Source organism: Stylophora pistillata, chromosome 12, assembly GCF_964205215.1.
Source record: "Stylophora pistillata chromosome 12, jaStyPist1.2, whole genome shotgun sequence".
Classification (NCBI taxonomy): Eukaryota; Metazoa; Cnidaria; class Anthozoa; order Scleractinia; family Pocilloporidae; genus Stylophora; species Stylophora pistillata.
This window is the reverse complement of record NC_142530.1, coordinates 22,310,934-22,329,832: the sequence shown is the minus strand read 5'-3', so window position 1 is coordinate 22,329,832 and position 18,899 is coordinate 22,310,934. Positions and strand designations below refer to the sequence as shown.

Genomic DNA, 18,899 nt, shown 5'->3' with positions numbered 1-18,899 from the left:
CCCTCTCCAATAAGCCCCCGTCTCTAACAAACTTCCCTCTCCAATAAGCCCCCATCTCTAACAAACTTCCTTCTCCAATAAGCCCCCATCTCTGACAAACTTCCCTCTCCAATCAGCCCCCATCTCTAACAAACTTCGCTCTCCAATAAACCCCCGTCTCTAACAAACTTCCCTCTCCAATAAGCCCCCGTCTCTAACAAACTTTCCTCTCCAATAAGCCCCCGTCCATAACAAGCGTCCCTCTACAATAAGCCCCCCGGCTAATAAGTCCCCGACTCTAACCAACCCCTTTCCAAAAGACCCCTTGGTGTAGGAGCCCTGGGAATTGGTAAGCCCCCGGGGGCTTTTGAGAGACTTATTGGTAAGCAGGATGTTTGTCACAAGAACCAGAATGCGGAATCATCCATACTGAAAAGTCAATCGTTTAAGTGAATCGAGTTCAGTGAGACCAAAGGACCCAGAAGTCTTTTCATTTTACGAAACGAACCTACATATTCGAAGGAAAATTCTTAGCGGGAACGACTATTTGAATGAAACTTTTTTACTGTACTTCGACCTTTGTCAAACAGATCCTTCAAATGGTATTACAATATATCCTCCAAAATTGCTTATTTAATGGACCAAATTATGTCCATGTAGCTCACATTTTGAGCCTAAAACTATCCCATGCAAAGCACACCTACTTTGCTCCCATCGTATTTGCATGAAGCTCTTTCACTTTTGTCAATCTTTGATAGAATACACATATAAGTACTGAGGTCTTAAACTTATCAATAACTGGTCAATGATCAAATATTTCGACAAAAGAAAGGCATAAAACGTTCACGGCTAGGCATAAATAGGTTGTCCTCGGCAACTTTTGAGCAACTTTTAATCTTAGCGTTTTGAGCAACTCTTTTTCCCAGCAACCTAAGGCAACTTTTGCCTTCCTAGGCAACTTTTGAGCAACAAATTGATATAAAACCGATCCAAACCGTAAAAGGTCGTTTCATTTCGAAGGATTTTATTAAAACTGGTTTTATCAAAACTGATTTTATTAAAACTAAGGATATGCAATAAAATGACAATAAAATAACACTTGCATTACGCCCACGAAATCTGGACAGCAGCTATCTATCTAACGGGCGCTTAAATCCAGCGGTTATTCGCTGTAACATAGAGCCTGCCGCTGGCCATCTTGGGTATTTGCCGAGAGTCATTATCATGGCATCGCAATCAGATGAAATTTCAGACGAAGAAAATAGAAATAAGTCAACAATATCATGGTGTATATGATATGATGTATATATAGTTAACATTATGATGCCCATCCAAGTAAACTTTGCAAGGTTGACTAGTTAGAAACTTTAAGTAGAAAATACGTATCTATTGAAGTTATGTTGAGTTTAAAGAGTATATTGATTACAACATAGTATTTATATTTGTCTTATGACAATGGCTTTTGGCCTCTTTTAATGATTGTAAGAATATTTAATGAAAATGTTTAAAGGGCAATAAACAAACAAACACGTTTTGAGTATTTTTCTAAAACAAAACGACACTAGAGAGCAAGCAACTTTTCTAAATTGTGGTGGCAACTTTTTGATATTTGAGCACCTTTTGGGTATATTGTAAAGCAAGTTTTCCCGAATTTACTAGCACAATCTATACATGCCTATTCACGGCTTGTAATTATTGCGCAATCTCCAAGGACCTTAGCTACTCTGTGTCAAGCGGACACAATACTGAACGCCTTCGCTGGAAAAACGAATTTTACCCAGTTATTATTTTCCTTTACAACGTGCTATCGTGATTTTCGTCCCAGAGCTCCTCCCACTTTTGAAGAGGAAAGTATCATGCGCATGCTCGCCACGTCTGCAATGACTTTTAGTCAACCGCCAGAGAGCATTCTGACTGAGTTTGTGCACCTGTTTCCAATCGATCATTTCTACTGATTTTGTTAGTCAGTATGTTTTGACGATTCCCCTCTCCGCGAACCCAAAACCATGTTTCCGTTACTCACTTTGGTCGGACGAAACACCAAAAAAAAAAGTAATATCAAGATCCTTCGGAACCGCTCTAAACTTGAACTAATTTCGAGATCCTTCGGAACAGTTCTCTAAAACACTCTGCTAGTGAACTATAACTATACAATGACTATTAATCGGGGACAAGATTATTCGACAGTGTGTCACCAGGTCGCATACTCCTGCGACAACAAAAGTTGTTACGGAATTGCCTTTTTTAGAAGTTTTGAACACCTACCGCACAGTTTTTGTTGTCAAAGTCATTTCAAAACAGTTCCTTAAACTGTAGTGAATCATGACTGTTGAAAAATACCTTGTCCGTTCAGATCAAAGCCCTAGTAAGGGAACATACTTAATGTACTATTAAAAGATATTTGCATGCGAACATTTTGAGACTAATTCCGTAACTGGAACCGCATTTCTACAGGAAAGTGGAGACACGCATGAAAACATGGCGGGGGAGCTTGGAAACCACTTTCGGCTTGGAAATAAATGAAATATGTAACAAATCCTATCCACAGAATGATTCTATATGAGACAAATTACGCGCATGATCAAATCGCGCATGTGATAGTCTTTATACGCCGCAAACTCAGGGTTCAAATAAGCCATATACCATTATTTACCTCATACACGACCAACATTATCAGAACTCAGGAGGCTGAGCATGCCAACTGAAACTTTCCACTCCGAGATGTATGGCTGTCTATGTAAATATTCCGTGAAAAAAGGAAACAAAACACAAATGTAGGACGGATAGATGACATAGATGTGTCCAATTTGAAAAAAAATTTAAATTATCATGTTTAAAATTAGGAAATTCTTTTTCAAAATAATACTCAAACATATTAAAAAAAATTATGAGGAAAACAAAACCAACACTTTTAATGACGTGAAAATATGCGAAAACAATTGTTGCGCTTTTTGGTTCTTGTCTAGTTTTAATGATAACACCAGCTTGTTTAAATACAAATGTCTGGCTGTTATGCACATCATGTATACATTAATTAAAGGTTTTTTCATAGGGTGAAGCTGTTGGGTTTCAGTTTAGGATTTATGTCATTTTTGAACGGCAAAAAACGTCACATCATCCTTTTAGCGCGATAAGCCTCTAGCGCGACATGCGCGACTTGACTTTCCATAGTATTTCAATTTTCGACGCATAACAGTAAATTTGTTTAGAGCTACAACCGAACATTTGAAATTGGCAATATTGTTTCGTTGTTGTTTACCCAAAAGAAAAAGACTTGTCTAGAGCAAAAAGTCAAGGCTACCTCTGCGGGAGGATTTCGCGACACTTCGAGAGTCATTTACAACCGGCATTCAAGAGCTTTTTTTTCAATAATCCTGATGCAAAATGAAATGCACCCTTATTCCTCCTGAATCGACGCATTTTAGGAACAAATGGACAATGAACTGATAAAGTTTGGACTTCCATCGAATTCTTTCACGCACACTGTTTTGAATCGCTCGGATTAAAAGCAAAACAGTGAAAATGCACATGAAAAAGAAAACCAATCATTTTAAGGACGAGTTTTCCCACTTCGGCATAATCCTTATCGATAAAGCTTAGAATTAAACGGATTACATCAGATATATTTTCTATAAATTCCTTTAACATTTACCTGCGAAGCGCAGCAAAGGTATCTTTCTCGGGGCAATTCAAATCCACTTTCCTCGTCAAGTTAGACAACTAGATCTCCTTTCTGAGCAGACGCTAAGAAACCAGTTGAAAGCTGAATTTTGACACGAGCTTTATTACAAGTACGTGTGACAACATGCCACTAAATCAACGCTTGAATGACACTTTGCGACAATTTTTGTCCCTAAAATAATGAATAACCAGAAGAAAGTTGAATAAATGGATTGTTCTTCCGTTGGTAGACTTCAAATTGTCAACTTTTTTAAAAACACAGACAAAGAGACGACAGAAAATGACGTTTCTTAGTGCACCTGCCTTAGTCGTCCTGTCGTGTTGCATTGTGTTCACAAGACACAAACTGGGGAACAGCAATTTAGGTTTTAAAAATTTAGATTTCATGCAAATTTTGTCAATTTGTGAAGACTTTTCAATCGCAATTAACAAAAAGAGGAGTCAAACAAGCCAAAGCATAGTCCTGTCTTGTCGCCACGGTTGACAATAATGTACAATTTTTCTTCCTTTGCTTCCGGATTTTTTAATTTTCCTCCTACGGCTAGTTTGTTTTGGAAAATAAGTGATAAATAGCTGCAAGGAGCTTCTGGGCGCACGAATTCTACATTCTACTCATTTTGCAGCTGGGAATACTGATTACTCATCGTGGTTTCTCAGTCTGAATATATGTCCATAATCCACATTTACTTCCACAAAGATATCCCCCACTGGCTTAGTAACACAACAACGATACCCGAGTAAAATGCACGTCTTTGCCTAGAGCAGTTATCTCAGTACAAAAGATCGCTTTAAAGCGATCATCCTATCTATCATTCCATTTCCTGATACATCCCTAATTTTGATGTTGTCGAAAGGTAATTGATTTGCCAGGGGAAAGTGAGAGGACAGGGGAGAGGGGTAAAGGCTGACTAGTTACCTTGTTAGCTTTGTAACACTCCAAGCAGGGCAGCTTTTGCAGGTACAAATACTTCACATGAAAAAAGGCAGGAAGGAAAAGTGGTGAGATGAATTACGTTGCTTTGTTGAAGACAGAGTGCATACGAAAGGCAAAGTGATCACAGTGACAAATTAAACCATAAAGAAATAAAGAGCTTATAATACATGTGTGGACAGCCTCAACTTGAACTCGGGAAACTTCAGTAATCCCCCCCGTAAACGTAACTGGTTTTGTATTGGCTCCGGGATGGTCAGAATTTACTGAACAATCTCAGAGCATAGTGAAGCAAAACCAGCACAATTCCGGTTTACTCGACTAAAAGTTTTCAACTCAACTTAAAACTGATCAAGGCGTGCTCATTTTGAACGCTAGGGCCGTAGATTTTCATCTCCAGTTTTCCATGCGTGATAAACTCCTTCATGTACTGCTCATCCTCTAGAAGCAAAATCAAGGTATATAAGTTCTGAGATTAGTCTGTGTTAAACTTCGGCATTCCAACCAACTTCGTTCTGTTTTAATTTCGTCTACGCTAACAAGATTCCATTCTCATGAAAGGCCATTTTCAATGAGCCTGAAAATGACGCTCAAGATGTAATTTCAATTCTCAGCTCTGTTTGCCAAACATTTCTTACACTTTAGGCGGTGAAAAATAGTGATTAATCAAACAATGTCCCCTCATTAATATTTTTCTTTCTTTTCATCGCCTGTCTGCTTGAAAATGTATGGATATTGAAAAGAAATTTCTTTTTGGTCACTCTTGGTAGTAAAAGGATTATCTTGGCATAAACACTGGTGTGACCAGCTGTGAATCAGAAACATAAACAACAACAACAACAACAACCACAAAGGTTATCCTCTCCCAATAGCTCGTTGTTTTTATTAGGTTCAGTTTGAAAACTGCTGTTCAATGGAGTGTCGTAAAACCAAAACCATAGTAACTCCAGTGACCAATCAGAACAAAGAAAAAAAGCGCGGGAAAACGTGGGTGACAGTCACTATAGATTTTACTTTTACAACATCTGATTGGTTGAGAGGGAAGAGCGAATTTTTTTTTTAATCACATAGATTAGCGAAGCAAAACGACACTCGGTTAAAAATTGCTGTAGCTGATTACAGCAGGTCTGTATTTCGAAAGAAAGACTTCTGCAGAGGGCGTGTCGCTCCAGGGTATATCCTGAAGGCAGAGGGGTTGGTGGAAGGGAAGGGGGTTAAACGATAATGTTAGACCCTCTCAAACCAGTTCGTACCTACGCCCTTTTAAACTATGCTCTTGCTTTTCGTTAGTTGTCTTGAAATATTTCCAAACCGTTGTTTCCGAAGTATTAAGCGATGAAATAAAACCGCTACAAATACTCGCATCTTTTCGTGTGTAAGGATCAGCATCAAAGACCGAGCTTTAAACTTTTGGACCCTTGCTGTCTGATTTTAAAAACATTGACTAGTGCGCGTCTGTCATAAATTAACTTTGCGTTTTTTCTTTTTCTTTCGTTCGGCTTCTTCGGCTAGTCTCTTTTGCAGTGCTTCACGTCTCTCTAGTTCCATATCCTGCCAAGAAATTTTAAATCAGAGATACACGTCCAATTGCTGACAATACTCAGTCTAATGGTTCGTAGGTGTGTGTGTATGTGTGTGCGTATGTGTGTGCGTGTGTGTGCGTGTGCGTACGTACGTGTGTGTGTGCGCGTGCGTGCGTATGCGTGCGTGTCCGTGTGTGTATGTGTCCGTGTGTGTGCGTGTGGGTGTACGTGTGTGTGTATGTGGGGGTATTGGGCTCCGTAGTATACTATTAGAGATAATACAAAACGAGTTAAACCATTATCCAAAGAAGAGTCAAACAGCTAGTACTACTACATAGACTAATTGATGCCAGTAAGTCTTACACTCCCGCTAAACCATGACTGTTGGAGCTTATCAGGCAGGTAAGCTCTGTGTTTGGCACCAGAATCCCATTCAAGGGGAGTGGTTAAATAGTTGAGCTGCTTCATACTTGGACAATCATAAGAAACTTTGACCGTCAATTCGGCCGACATACAGGTACGTCACAAACACAACTATTCTGTTCATATTATTACCTTAGAAGGGGAATCTGAGAGCGATGACATCCCAGACGACTTTGCTGGTGACGTGACGGGTGTTTTCCTAGGAGATACCCTTGGGGATGTGGTAAAGGGTTCATCTTCCTTTCCAAACAGGGACGGTGGGGGTAAGTCAGTCCATGAAGGGGCACTAGGACCCCCTACAGCAACTGATCCGTAGATATCATCCACATCTTCAACATCTTCCTCGGGCTCTGTTACAGTGCATGGAGAAAGGCAACGATTGGAAAATTTTCTTGTAAAATTACATCCAGTTTAACAGCCCACTGTCAAGTAACTTAAGAATCGTTTATCTAGTTTTCGCCACGTTAAACATGCTGTCAGAAGCTGAGAAATAAGAGAGGACCTACAAAGGGCTACGTTTGCGTTAATTCTATCCCAAACTTTTAAAAACTTGGTTGACGTCATTTATTTAAATTCAACCACTCGTCATACAGTCAAAAATTTCTCTAAAAGGCCTTAACAGTGGGCCACAGTGTGGCCAGGGGGTGATCCTAGGGAGGGGGGGTTGCATGCTGCCCTCTGATGAAATAACCTAACAGCCTATCATATTGCATGAGGCCTGATGTTTTAGGATTGTCATGTATTGTGTAGTTAGTCTTGCAACATTCCTTGCAAACTACCTCTCAAATCTACCTTAGCCCTTTGACTCCATAAGAGTAACTAACATCTTATTTCTCCTTTGCATATCCACCCTGAATCACACATTAAGGTCATGAGAATAAAGGAAATGATCACAAACTGAAGAAGCTCTTGATTGTTAAACAAATTCTCCTTGTCAGCACCTTAGGAAATGTGTACAGATCAGTAAGGAGAATATGCATACTGATGTTAGGGTGTAAAGGGTTAATGGTCTCCCCATCATATTCTCGGGGCAAGGCTCAGCTGGAAAAGCCAAGGCACATTCAGAGGAAGGCAGTGCACAATTGAAAACTAAAGTGGAGGAATTTAAGCCATGGAAAGACTGAGGCTTAACACACTTTACAAAATGTGCTAATGTTACGGTGTAAAGGGTTAAAAGATCACTATCACAATGTAGCCAACAACAGTAACTATAAGATAATTTGTCACCTGGTAGATCTTTCTCTGCTAGCCATGCTGTTTTTATCATAACCTGTTTATACAGTTCAGATGCATCATTATCAAGTCCTTGTGTAACTGCATCTTGTACAGCATCCTCAAAACCCTAAGGGCCAGTCATTTAAACAAAGTTTAGCTGTTGTTTAACAAAAGTACACTCTATGCTATCTTGAATTTAGCTGAATCTTTCATCTGAACATTGTGAACAGTGTCAAGAGGGCCGAAAGCTAACAGTGGATGGTACGGCCCACTGCTTGCATTAAACCATGTATATATAACTGGCCCTAACAAACCAGGCCATGTGAACAAAATAAAAAATTCAACAGAAAGCAGATATTTTAGTTTGAAATCAGATGGCTGTCATGAAGACCACAGAAAAGATCTTCTTTTATCCTTACAAAAACAATGTTTCTCAGTCAAAGTGATCCATTTTCACAGTGCCTTAAATGGCTTTCATAATTTTGAAGTGACAGACTTTAAACTGTCAGTTTAATCATAAAAGAGTTGCTACCTTGGATTTTAATTTAAAAATAGAATCAGGTTGAAAATGAAAAGAAAGATGCAATGCTTACTAGAGGACATGATTAAAGTAAAAGAAAAATCTTAGTAACTGACAACAGAGGAAATATGACAAAAAAAAAGCTAAAATAATAATATTAACTTCTATAAACCATCAAATATTTTCACTTGTACACAGTTTGTCTAAACACATTACATGACCAATATTCCCTAGCTAAAACTCAGGAATATCCATGGATATACCCTGAGTGACATTCCCCAATTTTGAAACCTTACATCCACTATGATAAGTCTTCATTTAAAATTTAATTTCAAGTTGAGATAGCATTTTTTATTTGTCAGAGAAGAAGAAACATGTTTGTTTGTTCATTAAGTCCTACCAGAGAGCACTGAAAAGTGAACATCCCATGCAGCAAACAGTAGAAAGCTGTTCATAACATTTTTCCTGTGTGCTGCAAAATATTTGAAGGATAACAAACACAATAGGCTCCGCTTAACACGAAAATATGCTTGCATGTTTGTCCTTGGACATTATCTGTTCCTTGAAGCTCACAGTTTTCCTCAAGCTTTGGTCTTGGAAAAATTGTGTGCATCATGGAACAAATAATGTCCACACACAAATATCCATGCACATTTTCATCCAAAATGGAGGCTACTGTTTCTATACACTTTCTTCGACCATGACTGTCTTACATAACACATGCATCCCGCAAAGGAAATAATAACTATGTCTGCTTCAGTCAGCAAATAATTTAGTTGGGGACAAAAGCAATAATATTATAATCAGTTCAGTAGCATAAGCTGTACATACCTGTGAGAGAAACATTTTACTTTTGAATGTATCTTCATTGAACTCAGGTGTTGCAAGGCTTTCTAATGCAATAAAGAGAATATAATGCCTGTTGAAACTGGACTGAAAATCACATAACCTGTAGGATTTTAAACAGTCTTGTTTCAGTGTTTAGCACAGTTCAAATCCTGCATTAGCTGCATTAAATAATATGTAGATGCTTGTTTAAAAATAGCTTCTTTATTCCTTTCACTCCTGTGATCCAAACAGCAATTTTCTGGACCTGTAGTGTCATGCATTTGTTAATTTTACTCTGATATTTTCTTGTTGTTTATTCTTTTAATCACACAATATTTGCCAGTTCATATCTTTCCTTAAAAATCACCTTTATGACTATTTCTCAAAGGTCCTGGTAACTTTACAGGCCTGTTAAGCTATTCTGTTTTCATTCAAGATGGGGTTTCAAAACAATTTGAAAATTTAACAATAAATTTATCAGCTGAGAAACAAAATGGACTGGTTAGAACTGGTGCCCGAACCTGCACCTCTATTCTTAAAATTTTGATTTGAAGATATAGCTTCTGGCTCTTTAAGTTAACAGGACTTTTGAGAAATGGATCCCAGGTATTGTAAGAAAAAAATTCCTTACAATACCTGGGAAAAACAGTCACAAACAACATCATTGTACAAACTCCAATAGGAAAATCTAGAATTGTAGAATTTCAGTATATCTATAGTTGAGAAGAAAGTTATAAAACTGCCTCCCAGTTAGCTAAATGGATAGAGCGCTGGACTGTTGTGCGGGAGGTCAAGGGTTCGAGCCCCGGCCAGACCAACACTCAAGGTCATAAAATAATTGAGAAGAATATGCTTCCTTTCTATAACATCAAGAAATGGTTAGATATTCTAGTCTTCTCGGATAGGGACGAATGAATGGAGGTCCCGTCTCCTGCAGGGTTAGGGGTGGGAGACATTAATTTCCCACGTAAGAGATTACTATGTGATGGATGTCCTTCCCTGAGGTGGGATGGGTGGGTTGGGATTGGTTTAGGCCGGTGAACCTAGTAAGGGACTACGTGTCCTATTGTTCTTCCACAGTAAATCTTACTTATTATTACACGACACGGGCAGTCAGAGGGCCAATAACTAAAATCAACCAATCAAAATGCTCTATTGCCGGTCCAATATTCTCTCAGTATTGGACCGGGCACTGTCCCGAATGGTCCCGAATGATACCGCACTTGTGTCCCTTTGAACTTCAGTCGTATAATAAATCTCTTATTAACCAAGCTTGCTCGGGACCGTACTGGAAGAATATCGGCCCTCAGTCTTTTTTGTACGGACCTCGCTGCGCTCGGTCCGTACTGTCAAGACCTCGGGCCGATATTCCCCCAGTGCGGCCCTCGCGCTTGGTTAATAAGATATATGTACATCATTCTTACTTCTTGACAAACATGCCCCTGAGTCTTTGTAATCCATGATCTCCTGATCCTTCTTCTTCAGTAACTTACAGAGCTCTCCCTGCCATCTGTTTAACTCGGCAATCATGGCAAGCATTGGCTGGACTAGCTGTGATCCAACCTTTGAAATATAAAAATTATACAAGCTGTTGCAACCCTACAACTGTTACTCAAAGGAGTGATGAGTACAAATTCTCCTTAAAATTTTAATTAACTATCAAAAAGACAGATTTTTCCTATTGTCACCCATAACTGCAATGGCATAAACTTGGTTTTTAAAGTCTTCAAAGCAGGTTTTTTGTGGAAGCCACCAAAGTAAGCAGGAAAGGTGAGGATGGTTTTCCTAACTTTTTCCTGTCTTTAACTTTTTCCAACTACACCACTCGTTTCAATGACACGGTTGCTTGATGCTTCATGCCAGGAGTTTAACTTCTCCTGGACATTAAATAAGCCTAATATTTTCTATTTATTATGGTAAAGATGTTTTTTCTAATTCTGAATTTGCATAACATGAATTCAAAGAAAAAATATTTTGTCAGTTTTATGTTAGGTTTGAATTTACACTTGAATGGAAGGCAGATGATGTCAATCCTCTGCTAGAAAATCAACTGTTTTAATTTTCAGAGGTTGGCTCAGCTGGAAGCTATGAAAATCTTCACTAATCCAATTTTCTTGCTATGTCCTCCAATATATAGAATTCTACCCTCCCAAAGGCTTTGCAACACTAAACACAGTAGGGACCTTACGCAATCAGGACGGCAATGCCAAGGAAGACTTCCATTAAAAAATGAATTTCTACTCTTAGTTAGAATTTCAAAAATGGTTGCAGGAGCTTACTAGCTGTCTTATACGGCGCCACACCTCAACTTCAGCATGACGTATAAAAGTAGCGTCGAGTTCCAAATGGAAATTAAAATAATTTGCTGTCACAGTTTTGGTTCGCAGACAACACAAATTTTGGCAATTTCACGTTGTTGTTTTGCATCGGACAGCTAAGAAATGTACAAAGTTTCAAAACGCACATGCTGAGCTATTGTTCTGCCGATTAGATCTCTTGTTTTTCCACGTCCTCATTGCTGTCGCCGTTGTGGTTGCATAAGGTCCCTTGCAACTCCTAGAAGTGATTGACATGTAACTTCTCATGGCAATTCCAATACATTACCTTCAAAGATGCCTCCTGTGGAAATCTAAAACCTGGCTATTTTTTCTTATGCCACCACTGCATCAACTCAATAGCATCCCCCACCTACTAAAAAATTGATGCCCCCCCCACCAATCAAATCAATCTCCCTTCCCAATAAAACAAGGAAAGCTTCCATTTAGTTTCTGTCAATATATGGTTGCATAAAAAATGCTTTGAGAAACAGCAAGAAGAGTAAACCTGGGGAATTATGATGTAAGCCTACAGTAGAGCAAAGACTTTGAAAGCCTGTTCACTTTTATCTCGGGGGGGATTTTGTGAGTCCCACTGAATCATCCTTTCTTACCATGCGCTTTTCTCCTTCTGAACAGTGGAATTCCCACATAAATGGTACACCCCCCTGTAACTTTGTCTTCATTCTCAAAACCAGTTCATCTTCAGTTGTGGACCCCTGTCAATAAAACATACCACTAATGATTTCACCCGTGTTCTAATTATACTTATAGGAAAAAACATATCTAGCAGAGGAACATCCACCATATGGTTCTCTGTCAACTTATTTTAAGTCTCACTGACATATCACATTCTGGTTTCTTTGAGGAGGAAGGAACCCTTGTAGCAAGAATTAGGAACTGCAATAAACTCAACCCATTTGTGACAGCAGGGCAGAAAATCAAACCTGGCATACGGTGACCCTGCATGGGATGAAAGGTGTCAAGTGATTTCATCACTGAGCCATCCCTGATGTTTTGCACATTTGCAGAATGGACAGGACTCCAGAATAGGTTACACATTTTGTAACAATGACTGTGTTGTTGGCCTTCTAGCTTCTTCAACCCAGTTCCATGTTAAATGGTTACTTGGTAGTGAATCCAAAGAACAATCCAACTAAATCATGTCTACTATTTTTACTCTGTAAATATATTGTATCCTGCTAATTACACTACCTTGCTATTAAGGACAGTATTTAAACCACTGGGCTAAATTACAATGAAGGTGAACTTCCTCTGATACTCAGGGATTTCATTAATTTTGGAAGTAGGTGTATATTAGGACATAAGTAGGCAGAAGACAGTTAGGCGGTGATCAAGGCAGATTTGTCACCAGTCTTTCTCTTCTGTCCATCCAACATGACGCAGAGCAAACCAATCATGTTGTTGATTGAATTGTTGGAACTTGTTACAAAGATCACCCAACAACCAAAAGGGAGACAAAATATCAACAACAAAAAACACCTTTATTGATGACTGCATTTAGAATATATTGAATGTTTTCCAAAAGCACACAAAAACTGGGAAGTGGAATGGCCAAAGTAGCTGGCTCCATTGAGGAGAGTAGCTGCCAGAATTCACTGGTTGCCAGCTTCTAATAGATCCCTGGATACTAGGCTTCCACCACAATGCCCAAGAAAGTGTGGACACTACTTTTGGTCTCACAGAAACATCTTAAGTTTATAATGAGAGATAATATATGCTTGTCACAAGTAGGGGTTTCTAAAAAAAATGTAGGACTATTTTGGATGAGTTCAAAATTTATTTTCTTTCCTATTCTAATACTGAAATATTTCAGGCAATCACAGTTTTCTGCATTTCATAGTACAGGGCAGGCATGTAGGGGAGGGGTGGGGGTGGGTCTTTTATTGGGGTTTTATCACAATAGCTTTATTTGCTCACCTGATTGATTATAAGTAATGTTTCTTCCTTTTCATTGGGTTTCACAATATTTTTCTCCACAAACTTCAGCAAAAATGAGAGTTTTGCTTCAACATTTGGATTAAGTTCCTGCAAAAAATAACCACAAGCACATACTTAGGTACATTTGGGATTTTTATAGAATTCCATCTGCAGGTGCCGAAAGCGTAAGCCTTGAAGGGGCAAACAAATGGAAATTCACAAGGGGCGAAGGATGGGGAGGGGTGGGGATGAAGTACCTCAATAGGAGGGTGAAGTACCTCTAGAGGGGGGTGAAGCACCTCTAAAGGGGGGGTGAAGCACCTCTAGAGGAGAGGGTGAAGCACCTCTAGAATATTAAAACAAAATCAAACACCTCCAGGCAGCTGCATGTAGGTGTGAATCTTTGGTGGAAAATCTCCCTATAAGAATAATCATTGTGTTACAGACTTGTATAGTCGTATATAAGAACGATCCTTCGCAGTAAAGCACTATTTGAGCAATAGTGGAAATCAGACCTGAAAAAAATTTCAGGCCTGTACGGGATTCGAACCACTGACCTCTGCGATACTAGTGCAGCGCTCTACCAATTGAGCTAACAAGCCAACTGGGAGCAGGCCATCAAATTAATTCGATATAAACCCGTAGATGATAAATCGAACAACAACAAACATATGAAACATATGAGTGAACTGCAGTTATGAGACGTATACAAGAACGATCCTTCGCAGTAAAGCACTATTTGAGCAATAGTGGAAATCAGACCTGAAAAAAATTTCAGGCCTGTACGGGATTCGAACCACTGACCTCTGCGATACTAGTGCAGCGCTCTACCAATTGAGCTAACAAGCCAACTGGGAGCAGGCCATCAAATTAATTCGATATAAACCCGTAGATGATAAATAGAACAACAACAAACATATGAAACATATGAGTGAACTGCGGTTATGAGACGTATATAAGAACGATCCTTCGCAGTAAAGCACTATTTGAGCAATAGTGGAAATCACTAGTATCGCAGAGGTCAGTGGTTCGAATCCCGTACAGGCCTGAAATTTTTTTTTTTCAGGTCTGATTTCCACTATTGCTCAAATAGTGCTTTACTGCGAAGGATCGTTCTTATATACGTCTCATAACTGCAGTTCACTCATATGTTTGTTGTTGTTCGATTTATCATCTACGGGTTTATATCGAATTAATTTGATGGCCTGCTCCCAGTTGGCTTGTTAGCTCAATTGGTAGAGCGCTGCACTAGTATCGCAGAGGTCAGTGGTTCGAATCCCGTACAGGCCTGAAATTTTTTTCAGGTCTGATTTCCACTATTGCTCAAATAGTGCTTTACTGCGAAGGATCGTTCTTATATACGTCTCATAACCGCAGTTCACTCATATGTTTCATATGTTTGTTGTTGTTAGACTTGTATAGTGTTACAGCATGACATCTCACGGGAGGCATGAGTAATCCAGTGGTCAGTGCGCTGGACTCTAGGTCAGATGGCCCAGGTTCAAGTCCTGGCTGGGGCTAGAAGTTGTGTCCTTAAGCAAGACGCTTCACTCACATTGCTTCGTCTCTCGGATAGGACGTAAAGCCGGAGGTCCCGTCTCCTGCACCTATCAATTAGTTAATTTCGGCAGGGGACGTTAAAGAACCCACGTCACAAGATTACTGTGATGTGGTCTGGCCTGTTTACTGGGAATAGGGGGAGGGGGCATCTGTAAAAATTTCTCCTTTATTAATTGTAAACTGCCGCCGGCAGTCTGGAAAAGTCCCCCCCACAGTGTTTTAAGGCGCATCAAAGCATTTACATGGAAATGCGCTATAGAAATTGATCTATATTATTATTTATATTACATCGGGTTATGGGAAACTTGACATTTGCAATCAAGTGACTTAAGCATTTTTTTTTCTTTCTGTTCTGAAATATATCTTTCTGTGTGGTTGATGTTAATTGATGTCAGAACCTTAGGACCTTTTGACTCTTTCAAGAACCAGCAAGTTATGCCCTATAAAACTTTACCTTCTCTCATACACTGACTAGACAGATCAGGGCTCAACACCAACTTTTCAACGTGAAAGTATAGTTTCTTTCCGAGAACTATAAGGGACTGGACCTGTTTATCACCTGGAACTAGATCACTTAATACTTCAGCTTTTTGCAGTACAAAATTTTTCTAAGTTTAAGCATAGCTATATTGTTAATTACATATTTTATTTGTTTATTATTTTTATTAGCTATGTTTATATTTTTATATTTTTATTCTTTTATCTCTTCCTGATGTGCAATAGCGTTGAAGAGTAATAAAGTAGATGTAGATGTAGATGTGACATCTCAGATTTTACGATAATTTCAGTTTGTTGAGCCCTGCATATACATCTCAGTTGTCTATCTACGTCCTGAAAACATTGCAGTCATTAATTGTAAGAGTAAAATCCAACAATACCCCCTTATTACTGATCGAAACATGAATCTAAAGCCACATACAAGTACTATTACCTTAGCTCTAGCTCTAAATTTATCTTGCTCGACTTTTTCGTACCAAAAAGTGCTGAAATCCCACAAGCATAATTCATAGGAGCAGTCCACCTCAACAAACATGGACTTCAATAAAAATGATTTTCCAGAAATGGAAACGTGTTTCCATGGTTGGGAGTTTAGATTCGGTTTCCAGCGTCGTCTCCACGAAATTTCTTTCGAAGCCGCCATATTGTTTTGAGAGCTATTTTTGTCATGTATTACTACACATATTGTCCCGAGGGTTTCAAAGTTTCGTTCTCAGTCTCTTTGCGGTTTATTTGAGACCAAGACCACCCCTGTCGTAATGCGGAATGAAACAGTGCAAAACTTTTCAAATTAAGGGTGGGGGGGGGGGGGATCTCAAGATTCTGTGTGAGGCAATTTCCTCAGTATGACTATGTTCGGACGCTGGTGTCTCATTTCGTCCATTTTCAAGAAGTCCTAGGTGGTTCAAAATTTCTTCTTTCTCACTTGGCGGGCTAAGATTCTGGCTAACTCCCAGTTTCCTTGTATAACAATATTTTGTGGCCAAAAAAAAGAAATGAAATATATATAGAATTATATATATATATATATATATATATGCATGAAGGTAAAAAGGTATACGGTGAAGAATTTTTACAGGCAAGAGATTTTTAAACCTCTTTAATCCGCTTTTTGTAAAGTGTTTCAGAAGAAAGGTTAAAACCTTTCTTCTGAAACACTGTATAAAAAGCGGACTACTGTCAGCATTTGGCGGGAACATTAAAGTAGAAGGAAAACGGCTTAACGCAATCACAAACAAAGGAAATGTGCTCTTTCTATATGAACATCTGCTTTTGACCAAATAGACAACCTGAATATTTGCCGCGTCAGATAAGAAAAAATCTGCTCACGCGATGGGAATTTAAAACCCAGCTCCAGCACATTTACAAAGCACTGGATTTAACAGTCATAACATGCCACCTGAACAGCTTGTGTGACAGATGAACAGGAAATCTTTGTGAATTACCACGTGGCACCATGTGGCAATCACCTGGTCACGCGGTCACTGAGTCACGAGAGCGTTGTTTAAGCAATTTCAAGAAATCATCATCACAAGGAAATAAAAGAAAGGAAATTTATCAAACATTTTTACTGATCGTGACATAGAGAAGCGTTCCAATTTCGGGCCAAACTGAGGCTGTGGGATGAAATATGGCAAAATTTATCTTTTTCGTTCACTGGCTCGTTTTCAAATTCTTTTCGAGATGTCACATCCACCAAGTTCTACATTTTCTTTTTTTAATGTAAAACTTTTTGCGGTTGTTGTGGGGGTAATTTTTGCACGAGACTGTTTATGGTTTAGTCACTGACCCCAATCCAAAAACTTACATGCACTGTGTAGCGTGAACAAGTCACAACTTTTTATTATCACACATGTAATGCTGTAGCTAAGCTCTTAAAAGCAGATAATTCATATTGTACAGGCATTTTACAGTGGTTTTTTGAAATTCCCTCTGATTGACATAATACCTCTAAGAAGAAAAACTCTCTCGTTGAAAATCCAGTTTAGATCATCGTATGATGTAAGCTCCGGTATATTTACAAGGGGGAGAGCGCTCAACTCGTACCCAGGCTCTCACTAGGGTTAAACGTTAGTCGTAACACGGCCAAAACATTTTGCCAATAGGCGTAAAACTTGACAAATTTTTACCGTTACTCGTAAAAAATGTTTTTTAATCTCAAAGGAAGGAAGTCAACCGTTAGCCGGAAAACGGCCAAAATTTTAACCGTTAGCCGTGAAAGCCTTCACCTCCGTGTAGCTCTCCGCACTATCCTTACCAAATCTCAGTGATTATATCCAATAGAACAGAATAGAACCTTCTATACCTTGATACGAGAGGTTCAGTTCCTGGCCCTAAAACCATGCTTATCACTATTACTACACCTTCTTAACGGTGAAGTATAGTTTAAGCATCACAGGTGCAAAGTTTCATAAATTCAAGATTTCAGGGTGATTTAGGTTAAGTGGTTTAAAATCGTTACGGTAGACAAGCCAGACAACAAAGTGTCGCATCAAACTTTTTTTAGCCTGCGTAAACGTGACTGCACAGACCAGAAAGGGCAGAAAACAACTGACTTTTTCCTTCTGAATAATAGATATTTCGTGTACGACGCGTCCTTGTACATGCTGTGGGCAGATCGACTTACTCCCCATGCGTGCTAAGCTAACCACAGTTTATAGTCTGTCCACCCACATAAATCAGTGGTCCTAAAACTTTTCATAATTGCACGAGATACATTCTCTGGGTTCATCGCATTTATTCAACTTTACGAGTGGGTTGACTGTACCCTGCTGGTTGTGCTAAGGCCATCTATGAAGACCGAATGATGCCTTTTAACAGAAGCACAATGAAATGAGGAATGAAATAAGTCAGTGCTTCCTTGAAAATTAAGGGAATTGATGAATCTGTAGTTTAATTCGAGTTTTACACATAAAATGCAAACGATAGAAAAGCAGGAATAGAGAAAAGAAAATTTTAGATATAGAAAGGGAATATCGAACGAGATATATTCTTGATTCACCTTTATTGCAAATGAACCTTGGAGAGTAGATTAGTATATTTTTATTTACACATTTTTTCATTACCGTGGGAGCAGATCCATCTACTTTCTTTTAGACCTCAGAGAAATTGAATGTTTAACTATAATTTTAAATGTCGAAAAGAATTGAAGGATGTACTTTCATTTGTCGGACTGTGTTGGCGGAAAAGGAAATATTCCATGTGGAGTTCTGCTTGCTTGAGAGTTCAACAACTTTTAAATGTGAATTAATTTCGCTGGCCCCTAAGCTAGGTTTTCTTCTGGTAGACCTACATTTTAAAATGTTTTAAGGGATTTAAGGAAGAAATCATACTCCGTTGAGCCTAAGTCTGGTGGAAAGGAACTCAGTAAATTTGATTTGAAATGTAAGCCAAATCTCGTAATCTCTATTTGTTTTGGTAGCTAATCGTTTTAAACGGCGCCGACATAAGCGGAAAAGTTCGTCAACATTCGAGATACGAGGTCA

General features: G+C 38.9%; 2 protein-coding genes across 2 annotated transcripts in view; both read right to left on the bottom strand.

The window, feature by feature from the left end:
• Positions 1–3,650, bottom strand: part of LOC111337060 (reversion-inducing cysteine-rich protein with Kazal motifs) — a 42,165-nt gene extending 38,515 nt beyond the window's left edge. Inside the window, exon 1 of the mRNA XM_088740742.1 lies at positions 3,632–3,650. The gene's annotated coding sequence lies outside the window, so the exon portion shown is untranslated. The remainder of the gene's footprint in view (positions 1–3,631) is intronic.
• A 1,796-nt stretch (positions 3,651–5,446) lies between these two features.
• On the bottom strand, positions 5,447–16,075 carry LOC111337059 (non-homologous end-joining factor 1). The gene is made up of 8 exons (XM_022943286.2): positions 15,848–16,075; positions 13,357–13,464; positions 12,030–12,134; positions 10,525–10,663; positions 9,104–9,165; positions 7,765–7,879; positions 6,670–6,887; positions 5,447–6,142 (listed from the first exon to the last, which is right to left on the bottom strand). Exons 1-8 carry the CDS (start codon positions 16,055–16,057, stop codon positions 6,050–6,052), a joined length of 1,050 nt encoding a protein of 349 aa, XP_022799021.1. The 5' UTR covers positions 16,058–16,075; the 3' UTR covers positions 5,447–6,049.
• Between the last annotated feature and the right edge of the window lie 2,824 nt (positions 16,076–18,899).